Here is a 12942-nt window from a genome sequence, read left to right as displayed (position 1 = left end):
TAGTTCCCTGACGAGGGATCAAACCTGGACCCTCTGCATTGGGAGCACGGAGTCTTAACCACTGGACCACCAGGGAAGTCCCTCCAGTATTCTTGAGTGGAGAATCCCAGGGACAGGGGAGCCTGGTGGGCTGCCCTCTATAGGGTCGCACAGAGTCGGGCACGACTGAAGCGACTTAGCAACAGCTGCAGCAATGCCTCAAAAGTTCTTAGATAACGCTTGAAAATGGGTAAAGAAGGCTCTTCGAAGATATTTCTATGTGAGTGTTGACTGGGTGAATGAAAGAAACGACTGGAGGTTGCCAGTTCATTTACTGAGCACCCACTATGTGTCCGGTACTGCGTTAAGCAAGCATGCTAGGTGCAGAGAAGCAACCGCAGCACTTTGGAGAGGCCTTAATTTAACACAGATTGCTGGGAATCAGGGAAGGTTTCTGCAGCTTGAGTTTGGATGGGGCGGGGAACGGGGGGAATTTGGAAAGGCCCAGGTGGCAGTTGATAGCCATAGTGCATATTCCACAGAGCCGGCGGTTTCCTCCTTGAAAGCTGTGTGGGAGCGGGAGGCTTAGCTTTCTACGATTGGCGAGAAAGGGCGGCTTGGTGAGGCCTGTCAAAGCGCTGGAATCGAAGCTGAGTTCCAGTCCTGTTTAGTTAGTAGCCGCGTGACTTTGGCCAAGTCACTGAACTTCCCCAACTGTAAAAAAGAGTCTGTTAAGAATACTCACCTGCCAGGATTCCAGAGAGACCGCATGATCGTGCATAAGCCAGGATGCGCTCTATTTAGAAGGTACAAAACGCACCAGCAGGTTACTACGGGTCAACTGGGCTCCAAGCCCAGCGCGCCGTGGGCGTGGATTTCCTTTCTGAGCATGCGCAGTGGGCCCGCGGCGCGACCCGACAGGCACTGCGGTAGGCGCCCTGGGGGCTGGCAGGTCCCTGGCCCCAAGATGGCGGCGCCCAGCGCAGTGGCTGCTGCTGCCTCCAGCGAGAGAGATGGAGGGGGCAGCGGCTTTGAATCGTGGCTAGATGGACGGTTGGAGGCGCTGGGAGTGGACCGAGCCGTTTATGGCGCCTACATCTTGGGTGTCCTGCAGGAGGAGGAGGAAGAAGAGAAGCTGGATGCTCTGCAGGGTATTCTCTCTGCTTTCCTGGTGAGAAGCCCAGACACATTCCTTTAGCTTCTTAAACCGTTTCCTGTTAGTACTTCGTATCACCTTTCCCCTACCTAGTGTCCCAGAGGACTAGTGGTCTCACCTGGAAGAGGAATAATTTTCTGAGCCCTGGGCCTCGGGGACAGGGAGCTGCTTTTCATCCAGGGTTTTGGGAGCCAGAAGGTTGCAGGTGCAGAGAGAAGAAAGGCTTTGTCTTATTTCTGAGGACAAGGCCCTCGTAGGTGCCTGTAGGTCAGCTGGGTGAGTATTCTTCCAAAGGCATTGAAATGAGTTGTATCATAAACGCCTACCAACCAATTTCATTACCGTCCGTTGACAGTGTTGAGAGGGGAATATTAAGTGCTCTGGGATGTCTGCGACCCTTAGGAGGCAGAGCCCCTGACAAAAGCCCGCAGGAAGTACCCTCTTGGTTTCCTACTTTGGAGGTAGGATTCCAAAAAAGATCAGTTTAGGCAGTAGAGGTCTTTTCATGCCTAGGCAGAATGGAAGCAAATTTGGGCTCGATCCTTTACTGTATTTAGAAATGCAGTAATCATTGGGGGGAGTGGGTGGAGGAATAAGAGAGATCAGAGTTTTAATTAAGAGAAATAAACATGATACTTAGCCTCCTAGAAGCAGATCCAGGCTTTCAGAAATGTGTGCTTTAAACTGTGTTTAAGTAGTAAGTCACCAAGATGTCCACACTTTTCCAACCTGACCGTTTCTGCTGCCTTCATCTCTACTTACACTATTTGGTGAAAATACAGTTCATTGATTTCAACATGGTTGAAATCTAACACTTGTGCAGCTGTCCTAGGGCCTCCTGGCAAGGGCCCCCTTTTTAATTCCAGAACTTGCTCTGATGAGACTGACCTATAAATGGGAAAGCCTTAACACAACTTGTGATGCAACTCATAAGTTTGCTGGAAATACAACACAGAGGAATAAATTCTTTTCCTGAATCCTTATATTGCAGGTTGTAGTTGGAAAGAATAGGAGGCAAACAAATTAAGTTAGCTTAAAAAAATTTCCCACTGGGATGTTCCTAAAGAGTCCATGAAAAAGAAGTTCAAGTAACTTGGGTACTCATTGGTACAGCTCCTTGACTTGTTCTTTTTATTGTATCATTACTTAGAACTGTATGTCTGCCGACAAAGGTGGACCTGAATTTTGCCTGAGACTATTAACAGTCTCTTAGTAGAAGAGTTACCTAGACCAGATTTGTTTTTGTTTTGTTTTTTTGTATCTCTTGTTTGCATAAACTGCAGAGACTTTTTAAAATAATTGCATCTTTTTTTTTTTTTTAATTAGTTGGAAGCTAATTACTTCACATTTCAGTGGGTTTTGTCATACATTGATATGAATCAGCCATAGAGTTACATGTATTCCCCATCCCGATCCCCCCCTCCCAATAATTGCATCTTAAAATAATATAAATATATATATAAATATAAATATATATATATATATTTGACTGCTCTGAGTCTTAATTGGGGCACACAGAATCTTTGATCTTCATTGCAGCATATGGGACCTTTAGTTAAGGCTTGGGTATCATTTTAATTGTGGCATGTGAACTCTTAGTTGCAGCTTGTGGGATCTAGTTCCCTAACCAGGGACAGAAATTAAGCCCCCTGCACTGGGAGCACAGAGTCTTAGCCACTGGACCACCAGGGAAGTTCCAAGACAAACTCACTTTTAAGGTGACTTTCCTTCTCCTGTCCCCCCACCCCCCCACCCAGTTCACAAACCCTACTTAATTTTCTTGTAATTTCCCCAGCCCCTCCTGTGTAGAAAATAACTTTGAAAAAAATTGGCCAGGAACAATATGGTGAGACACAGGGGTCCTGTTCATGAAACAACTTGGGAGCAAACCTTATAGAGTAGCAAGGCCAATGAATATGGTAGACACCAAACATCACTTATAGCGCTACTTACTGTTAGTCAGTTGGGCTGGGTATAAAAGCTCCCAACTAGTATACTGAATCCCATTTTAGGGAAAACAAAAGATAGCCAAATTAGTCACTATTTTGGGCTAGGATTCATTACTAGGAATTTAGAAGCTTATCAGCAACAATTTGAGGTAAGACTTAAGAACAGTAATATATGGCTGGGGGAAAATGACAGTAAAGAAAAGCTTCCTGTCATCCTCTATATTCCTTCTGATTGCACTTATGCTGATTGATTGATTCTTCAAATTTTTATTGATGGATTACTCTTCTGCCAGGCACTGCCCTAAGTGCTTGGAGGGTACTTCAGGGAACAACACAGACAGAAATCCCTGTCCTCGAGGGGTTATATTCCAGTAAAGAAAAACATAATTAGTAAATTATCTAGGGTATTTGAAAATGATTAGTGCTAGGATAAAAAGAAGCATTGTGAGAGAATTGGGAGTAGAATGGAGGGTGAGCAATTTTAAGTAGGGTCATTACATTAAGTAGGATGTTACATTTTTTTTCTTCCAGTTGTATTTAAGATATAATTGACATGCAGCACTACATAAGTTTAAGGTGTACATTATAATGATTTGATTTACATACCTCATGAAATTATTATCACAATGAGCTTAGTGAGCAGGGTGTTACATTTTGTGGCAGCTTTTCATACACCAGCCTTTTTCTACAAAAAGAAACTTGCTCGTAGATCTGGATTTGAATTTAACTAAGTCTGACACAAAAGCCAACATCCTTTTTGTCATACCATGCTAAAGAGGAAGATTGGTGTGCAGAGTATGTCTGCTTATGTAAAATGGACAGAGTGATGGCTGGATAGGAGACCATCTACTCACTTAACTTCTCTTTATGATGGATCAGTGAGTACATTGGAGAATGTACTGAATTGAGTATATTGGCCAAGGAAGATTTCATAGAGGAGCATTTTGACTCAGCAAGTTTTTGCTGCAAAAGCAGAAGGACTGCCCTGAATTTTGGTGGGAATTCTCTCCTTTGGAGCTTGGCAGGATGGAGTGGGTGCTCTAGCAGGTGTGGCTTCTGTGACTCATAGGATTCCCTGTGTTGGGAGCCTCAGCAGAGAATCCTCATTTCTATTCTGTGGGTCCCAAACCTGCCCTGTGATTTATTCCCATCACCAACTGGGGGAGCTCTGCCCTTTGTGTAGATTTGATGAGGTTGAGACAGTGCAAGTGAAGTCCCTCAGTGTGGGACTCTCTGCGGGCCCCATAGACTGTAGCCTACCAGGCTCCCCTGTCCATGGGATTTTCCAGGCAAGGGTACTGGAGTGAGTTGCCATTTCCTTCTGCATTAGGTTGAGGGCTCTCAGGAAATTAATTGGTCTACTTTTTCAACCAGGAAGAAGATTCCCTCCTTAATATCTGCAAGGAGATTGTGGAACGATGGTCAGAAACTCAGAATGTTGTCACCAAAGTGAAAAAAGAAGGTAGAGTTGGAGTTTTTATGTCTAACCTCCAACCAGTTTTTCTGTACAGTTGTTAAGAGTCTTTAGCTTTCCTCAGGTGAGCTAAACCGGTAAACACTTGGCAGCTTAGTTTAACTTTTTAACTGAAGGTTGGTTTTCTTTTACGTTTTACCACTTCAGCTCACCATGGGTATCTTCACTGTGGTTCTTGCCTTTTTCTTTCTCTTTCCTTTTTACACTCCCCCATGTATATATGCTCTGCAGGTGTGGGGTCAACTATATTTTCCCACCCTTTTCATAATCTCATTTCATAACACAGACTGTGATTGGTCTTTTGCTTTATTCAGCTAAACCCTCCATCCTTTCAAATGAAAGAGATGATCCCATTAGGATGAAAAATCAGCTACAGACAGCTCAAAACAGAAATCCAAACTTGAATAGAATCTATTCTGAGCTACTCACATGCTGGTTCTCAATCGTGGCTGTACACTGGAAACGCTTGCTGTATGTTTAAAAGTGCCAGTGCCCAGGCCGCACCATGGGCCAGTTATATAAACCTCTTTGGGGTGCGGACCCAGGCATTGTTATTTTTTCAAAAGCTCCCCCAGATGATTCTAATATGCAACCAGGCATGAGAGTCACTGCTTGATATCATTGCCTCCTTTCTTTGAGCATGGAGAAGTCAAAAGATAATTTTGTTTTTAAAATAATCTAAGTTTCACCTGGCATAATTATCAATATGGGATAGACCAGCCTAAGTTAATGCTAGATTCCTCCTTAGGCTTCTGGTTTGAGACTAGAGAAAGTTGCATGTTTGGAGGCTTGATTTTCTCTGGTTCTAATGCAGTACTTTTCAACTTTTTTTTTTCTTCCTTAAAGCAGCAGAACTTCAGTATATAATAAAAGTAAAAGCAGGGCTGCTCTGATTGAAGATGGATATGAGACCTAAAGCCTGGCCTGCATGGCCTTTCCTTGCCTTTCTCATTGGCCCCCGAGGCACCTCCTTTGCACCCCAGGGCTCTCAGGAGTCAGCAGCTGCTGTTGCCTTTGCTCCAAGCACTGCCTGGGTGGACTGGTGGTTTGGAAGCATGTTTCCTCTCACATACAACCTTGTCCCCCGCTTCCCTCCCACCACCTCCCAGATGAGGTCCAGGCCATTGCCACCCTCATTGAGAAGCAGGCACAAATCGTGGTGAAGCCCAGAATGGTGTCAGAAGAGGAGAAGCAGAGGAAAGCTGCCCTTCTGGCCCAGTATGCTGATGTGACAGATGAAGAGGAATATCCTTTCTGGAGTCTCGGCACCATTCCCTGAGGCTCAAGTCAAAAGCCTTTGCTGATTTTCACTGAACTCTGGGAAGTTGGCAATCCCCCTCTATAGCTTTATTAAAAAAATATATATATATTTATTTCTTTGGCTACATCAGGTCTTAGTTGCTGCATGTGAGATTTGTTTAGTTGCACCATGCAAATTCTTAGTTGCAGCATGTGGGATCTAGTTCCCTGACCAGGCATTGAACCCCAGCCCCCTGCATTGGGAACACAGATTATTAGCCACTGGACCACAAGGGAAGTACACCCTCCACTCCCACCCCACCAGAGCTTAATATTCTCCTCTGAAATGGCAGAGATTGTAGCCCTTTGTGGGCATGAGGAATGATGCTAGAATGGTTGTTACTGGACTATTGCAATGTATATGTTCTTGAAAACTTGAGTGTGAAACAAATAATGCCTGAATGGACCATTTCTTATTGTGTTTTCAGAAAATAAGATCTAGCTATGATTCTTTTTTAAAAAAATTGAAATAGTTGATTTATAATTATGATTCTTCGTATTTGTATAATACCTTTCTATGAAGTACAGTGTTATGTGTATAAATACATCTTTGTAATTTTTATCACAGTTGATAAGGGAATGGAGGCAATAAGAGATGAATGAGTGATATTCCAGTGACTATGTAATTAATAAAATTGACACGAAAATAAACCTGGAATTTGAGTGAGGACTATGTAAAAAGAAAGTGTTGCTGGTAGGAACAGGTTTGGTTCCCTGAAACCAGGTTTGGTTCTAACCCTGGATCTGAAATTTGTTTAGGGAATACTTAGCTTACTGAGCCTGCTTGAATGGAGTGGCTGTTGTATCAGAAATGTTTGCTATTTAATCACTAGGTTAGGAAAGAATTCTTAGGCTCTTTGGGGTCAACTTGTTTTCTCTCGTGATTTTTCTTGCTAGGTTTGGCAGAACTGGGGTTCCAATGACAAAAATCTCATTTCCTGGGCTAGAAAAAACATTTTAAGCAGTAGTTCTCCTGGAGGACTTGTTAAATCACAAATTGCTGGGCCCTGTGCCCCAGAGTTTTGGATTTTGTAGATACAGAGGGGGGCCCAACGGTGTGCATTTCTCAAAAGCTCTGAGGGAGTTCTGGGAACCACACTTAGAGAACCATTGTTTCAGAGGCCATCTCACCACCCCCTGGCTCCCAGGTAATGTGGCAGTCCACCCAGACCAGCTTCAGTTTCTTTTCAGACCCTAACAGATAAGGATCTTACAGGAGCTCTGAGCAGTCTTTCCCAAGTTGAGACTTCTAAAGGTGACTTTCCTGGATTTACCATCACATCCCTGTCAGAGTCCTTCCATGAAGCCTGCTTTCCTTCCCATCAGCTTAATCACTGTTTTCTGATGTTGTGATGGGATTTGCTAACCTTTGTTTTATATCTGACTTTCCTTAACGCCACGCACCGAAGCGGATGAGAAGGATGACTCGGGCGCCACCACGATGAGCATTGGCTCTGACAAATGTATCCTTCTCTGTGTCCATCTCCAGGTGTTGCTCCATAGGATCTTCTTGTGGGTCAGTTTGTATTTCGCTGTCATTGCTGGGGGCTCCCTCTACCTCCAAGAACACATGTTAGGTCAACATTATGAGCCCCAGTCCTTGCACTGCTAAATAGTCAATTTAGCAATAATTTCCCCCCAAAGAAAATATGTTGACATGAACTGTGAAGGGGTTAGTTTAGAGAAAGGATTTCTAAGGGAAAATGAGAATCTGTACTCCTTGTGTATAGTGTTGGGTTTCCCAGCAATGTGGAAGCAGTTAGAATAATATTGCCATTTTGGTCCTTGTCCTCAAAGACCTGGGGAACTCACTGGAAGAGAATAAAAGCACTGAATACTTTAAGTGAAAATATGGACAAATTGAAACATGCTATAGAAAGTCCCTACCAACAAAAGCACTTATAAGAAGCTTATTGAGAAGGTGGATTTAGAAATCCACCTTCTTCAAGGTGAGGAGTAAGGTGGATTTTCAGAAAGGGAGGTTATTTTCTGAGAAAGGGGTTATTTCAGGGAAACTTATTCATTTTAAAGCACTAAAGCAGAAAAAAATTATGTGGAAAGAGTAAAAAGGATCTTGTCTGGTAGTAACAGGTTATGTTTTAAAGTCACAAGAAATGAGGCAAATTTTTTGGCTATTTTCTAACTGTGGTTAAAGTTACTTCTTTAGAACATGATTTTCACTTAAGCTTTAGTGGTCTGGGAAAAGAAGCAAATTGGTAAAGTTTAGTAAGGTTAAACAACTTTCTTAACTCTTTTCAAGCATTTAATAGTGCTGAGTAAAGGAAAATTTTGCCAGTTACTTTAATACTCTAGGCACTAAAACTAGCCTGGAAATTCCAACAATATTCTGCCAGTGAATGATATGAGTACTTATTCTAGAATGAAATTTCATTTTTATAAAATATTTATACTCAGATTTAGGCAAGTCTGAATGAAATTTTTTTTTTTTTTTTTTTAATTAGTTGGAGGCCAATCACTTCACAACATTTCAGTGGGTTTTGTCATACATTGATATGAATCAGCCATGGATTTACACTAATGGCAGTTGTAGGATTTTCCATTGGACTAAAGATAAACATAAAGTTGGTTTGTTTGTTTGTTTTTAAAGATGCGGGATAGATAGAGAGTATTTGAAACTTGGCCTGAATGAGGAGAGCAGGAGTTGAGACCTGTGTGACCTGGACCCTTATCCCTTAACTCACCTGTAGCTCTGTTCCGAAACACCAATGTGGAAGATGTCCTCAATGCCCGAAAACTGGAGCGAGACACGCTTCGGGATGAGTCCCAGAGGAAGAAGGAACAGGACAAGCTGCAGAGGGAGAGAGACAAACTAGCCAAGCAGGAACGCAAGGAAAAGGAAAAGAAAAGGACACAAAGAGGGGAGCGAAAGCGATAACCTTGGTCCACTCTATTTCTCCTAATGAACTTGGTCAAAGGGAGACCTGGTTGTGCATTTGTGTATTTAAGAGAAATGAGAGAACATTGCCAGGTAGTTTCCCAAGGCATTTCCCCTTTTGTTTACATGGTCACAAGGAAAATCACAATTCTAGCTAATTACGAAATGTGCCATGTCTCTGTGTGGTGTGGGTAATCATGTTATTGTAGCTGATGTCTGAACCAAAGATCTGGGATGGGGACAGCCTCTATATTTTAATACTGAAGTCCTGTACTCCTTTTGACCACTTTAAAAAGTCTTCCCTTACCTTGGATAAACAGCAGGATAAAACTCAGAAAGCTGAGTTTTTGTCCTGAAAGAGCTGAATCATGACCACTCCTTCCCTGAGATGAATTGTAGGAGTGTCAATTGCTTCAGAAGTATTATTCACATCTAAATAAATGGTTTTATGGCTGAAATAGGAAGCTAATGAAGAGCCCTACCCGGATCGACTTTTATGTTACATGGCAACAAAATAGGAAAATAAGAAAAGGGTATTTGGTGGATGTTCTGCATATGAGATTTTTTTTTTAAGTTTCAGCCTATGATAGGAAACAAAGTTTCTTTTAGTAAGAGATAGTTATATATTTTTCCTCACCTAGGCTGTGATTTTAAGAAGGATGTGTCAGTATTGAGTGCAGGGAATCATCATTAGCTAGATTCATTTTTTTATAATCATGAATCCTCTTGAGTGCTAGTAGAGATTTTAACCCTGATCTGCCCTAATACAAGGACCTGATAATTACAGGTTTAGAGAAACCCTTTGAAGGAAAAACACTGAAAATCTCTGCTAACACAAAGATAATTTAAGAGTGTACATAGTAGGTGCTCAACAAAATGTATTGAATGACTAAGTGAATGGAAAAACTGCTTGGGAGAGTTGAAAGTGAGTAGGAACTCTCCTCCATTTCTACTTTTGTCACAAACCACATTTGGTTGTAAGTAGCCCTTTCTCTACTTCAGGAAGCAGACTGTCAAGAAGCCTGAAGAGAGCAATTTCTCTGTCAAGACAGAAAGTCGATACATTATACCAGGGGTGGGCAAACTACTGCCAAATTTGGTCGTTTGTTTTTGTATGGTTTGAGCACATTGGATCACACATTTTTAAAGGGTTGTAAAAGAAACAACATGCGACAGAGACCTTATGTGACCTATAAAGTATAAAATACTTACTACCTGGCCCTTCAGAGAAAATGTCTGCTGACCTCTGTTTTATACCATTAACTATGAGATTAACAAAAATTTTTACTGTTCCACAGAAGGTAAAAAACATGGTTAAGGAAATGACGTGTCACCCCTATACACTCCTATAACCGTGTCATTGTAAAATTTTTAAAAAAAATAACCAGCTTTTTAAAAAATAAACTATTTAAATCAGTATCTTGATTTATTCTGATTCCTTCCAGCTGGAAGTGACTTCTGTGTGGATAGTCCCTTAGGAATGTGTTTGAATTTTACTTACGTTTTGATTAGCCCAATAATCTCTTCTGCTAGTAGACCCTCTTCCTGGAATCCATAAGTTCTCTGCCTCAGTTTTCCTTTCTGTGAGGTTGGATATTAGGAGATCAGAAAGATTACCTTCTTTTTTGGACAGTAGGTTGGCTTTGAAATCTGAGTACTGCTGGCATTTTAGTTTTATATGTGGCTGTGGCTAGAGATGGCATGTGAGAGAGCCTGTTTTAATAACCCTTATTTGGGATTTTTGGTTTGTTTTCACCTTGATTTTGGTCTCTGAAGCAGAGTCAGGTTATATCCATAGACCCTGAAGGGTAGTAGTTTCAATCTGTTTTAAGAGTAGTCAGTTCATTCTTCCAGGACTCGATTAACTAGGTCACAGTTAAATGTACACCTGAACTAAACAGAAGAAAAAGATCAACTTATTAGGATTTGAGTAAAGTTATCCACGGGCTTCCCTGGTGGCTCAGATGGTAAAGTGTCTGCCTGCAATGCGGGAGACCCAGGTTCGATCCCTGGGTTGGGAAGATCCCCTGGAGAAGGAAACGGCAACCCACTCCAGTACTCTTGCCTGGAAAATTCCATGGACGGAGGAGCCTGGTAGGCTACAGTCCATGGGGTCGCAAAGAGTCAGACACGACTGGGTGACTTCACTTACTCAAGGTTATCCACATAACTCAGGTGCATAAACCTTTTATGTCTAAAACGTTCAATATTGAAAAAGGCAAATTTTAAACAACTGTGTTTTCTACAATATGATGGACATTTTAGGCCAAATTTGAAATTTCAGTCATTAATTCCCCAACCTTCTAAAACCTTACAGTACCAGACTATTCAAGTGGGAAAGACAGTGGTATAATTCAAGGTACCTAAATTTTCAACCACCTTTATAAAAAACTGCTTTTTCTATTAAAAATAAAATTGAGTATTCCAAATTCTTTGGATTAGAAATGATGGAAGCATCAGTTTGATCAAACTAAATCTTGTTATAACTTTTAGAACACTTTCATAAGTTGTAATTCAGAAGTATAACATGTAAGAACCATCCATTAGAGGGTATTCAGTAGAAAGGGACAACCAACTAATTTGAGAGTTATCTGCAGCGTGACTTGATTAACAAAATTTCAAATAATTTTTGTGTGTTTTTTTGTTAATAGTGTTTCATTTCTGACCACTGTATGTAAAAGTTTCCCTGGAAGTTTTACTATGGTTTTCCTGGATTAACACAAAGGCAGAACAAAAATTTCTTATTTGAAGGAGGTCAGGTTAAATCCAAGGAAATCTGAATGGTGTTGGTTTATTATCTACCAACATTTTTGTGTTAATAATGAAGTTTAAAACTTAGCACCAGTTCTTATCAGTTAAATGAAATTTAATTGGTTTTCTGACAAGTGACTCAATGTTGGAAACTAATACAAACTCAAAAACTATTTTCAACAAAGCAATTTATTTTTCTTGAGAGACTAAATTCAGTACAATGTTTGTTTCCATAACATCCAACATGTCTTATATCAAACTTAACCACTTTCTATGCAGTGACTGTGGTGGGATGATCTATTTTATTTGACTACCCTCAATGTAATTCATTTGGGTAGTTTTAAGGCATTTCAGTGATCAAAATGTTTCTCCCTACAGTTACTCCTGCATTCTCAATCAGTTTCTTCCGCACGTCATCTAAAGAAAATTTATGTGGTGTGATTACACTCTATTTTTTTTTTTTTTTTTTTTAATACCAGGATTTCTAAAACTAAGAAAAACACCAACATTTAAAACATTAGTGTTTCTAGTCAAGGGTAGTTCAATTAAATTTCATCAGTACATTATATTATAGTTTAACTCATGCTAGAAATGTTAAAACCCAAGATCTTCTGAGTCACATAATACCAACATTTCATATTACTGAATAAATTACTTGGGTTCCATACAAAGATATTAAGTGATGAGAAACAGAAAAAGCCAAGCTTTCAAGAGCTCTTTTAAAAAAATTCAGAAGCAAACTAATGAACACAACTACACAAAATATACACGAACCAATTGCAAACTAAACTAGTTAAAGATTAACCTTAAAAAAATACATTTTAGAACTTCGTGATACCCTCAAAAAGGCAGCAAACTAAGGGTATTAAAACAATAGTCATTATTTTAGTTATGCATCAAGTCTAAAAGATCCAGGTAAAAGAAATGTTTTGTTTTTTGATTCAATTAAAATACTTTAAAACTGGAAATATTTAATAATTGATAGTGTAATTAAAATTTAAATAATATACACAAATGATTTGAACAGGTTTTATATTCAGTAACTTGCATGGTTTTTACACTGGCACTTTTATCACTAATTTAGGAGAATCAGATGCACTTCCCTCCAAATACTTAGGCACTAAGATTTCAAATTTATAAATATGGTAGTATTTTAAATATTAAATTTTTACATGAATATTGGGTTCATCCTTCTTTCCTATGTTCCCTAGGTATTATCCAGTTTTGTAAGGAAAACATTCTTATATCACAATCAAAACTTGTTTTGGTTACTAGACTGTAGCCATAATTGGGATACAGTTACTTAAGATTCATTATTTGGAATTATACTTATTAAGGCAGACCTAAATGAAACATCTTCTAGAAGAATTTCATATTTGCATTTCCCTGCACTGCAGAAGGAGTTTCAGCAATATTTCAGCTGTTAGGAAAAATTTAA

The 12942-nt window shown here is 40.2% G+C and overlaps 1 protein-coding gene across 3 annotated transcripts; it reads left to right on the top strand.

Annotated features, from left to right (window-relative positions):
• Nucleotides 1-909: 909 nt before the first annotated feature.
• On the top strand, nucleotides 910-10172 carry CCDC43 (coiled-coil domain containing 43). 3 transcript variants are annotated; one of them, XM_061144227.1, is made up of 5 exons: nucleotides 910-1150; nucleotides 4459-4546; nucleotides 5668-5803; nucleotides 7262-7320; nucleotides 8566-10172. In XM_061144227.1, the coding sequence occupies exons 1-5, from the start codon at nucleotides 947-949 to the stop codon at nucleotides 8751-8753; spliced, it is 675 nt and encodes a 224-aa protein (XP_061000210.1). In that variant the 5' UTR covers nucleotides 910-946; the 3' UTR covers nucleotides 8754-10172. The 3 variants fall into 3 exon arrangements, with proteins under 3 accessions (XP_061000210.1, XP_061000211.1, XP_061000212.1); XM_061144228.1 differs by having other exon boundaries at nucleotides 7262-7373; XM_061144229.1 differs by having other exon boundaries at nucleotides 7262-7373; nucleotides 8466-8601.
• The last annotated feature ends 2770 nt before the right edge of the window (nucleotides 10173-12942 follow it).

Source organism: Dama dama, chromosome 5 (genome assembly GCF_033118175.1).
Source record: "Dama dama isolate Ldn47 chromosome 5, ASM3311817v1, whole genome shotgun sequence".
Classification (NCBI taxonomy): domain Eukaryota; kingdom Metazoa; phylum Chordata; class Mammalia; order Artiodactyla; family Cervidae; genus Dama; species Dama dama.
The sequence above is the reverse complement of the archived record's forward strand: the minus strand, read 5'-3'. Positions and strand labels throughout refer to the sequence as shown.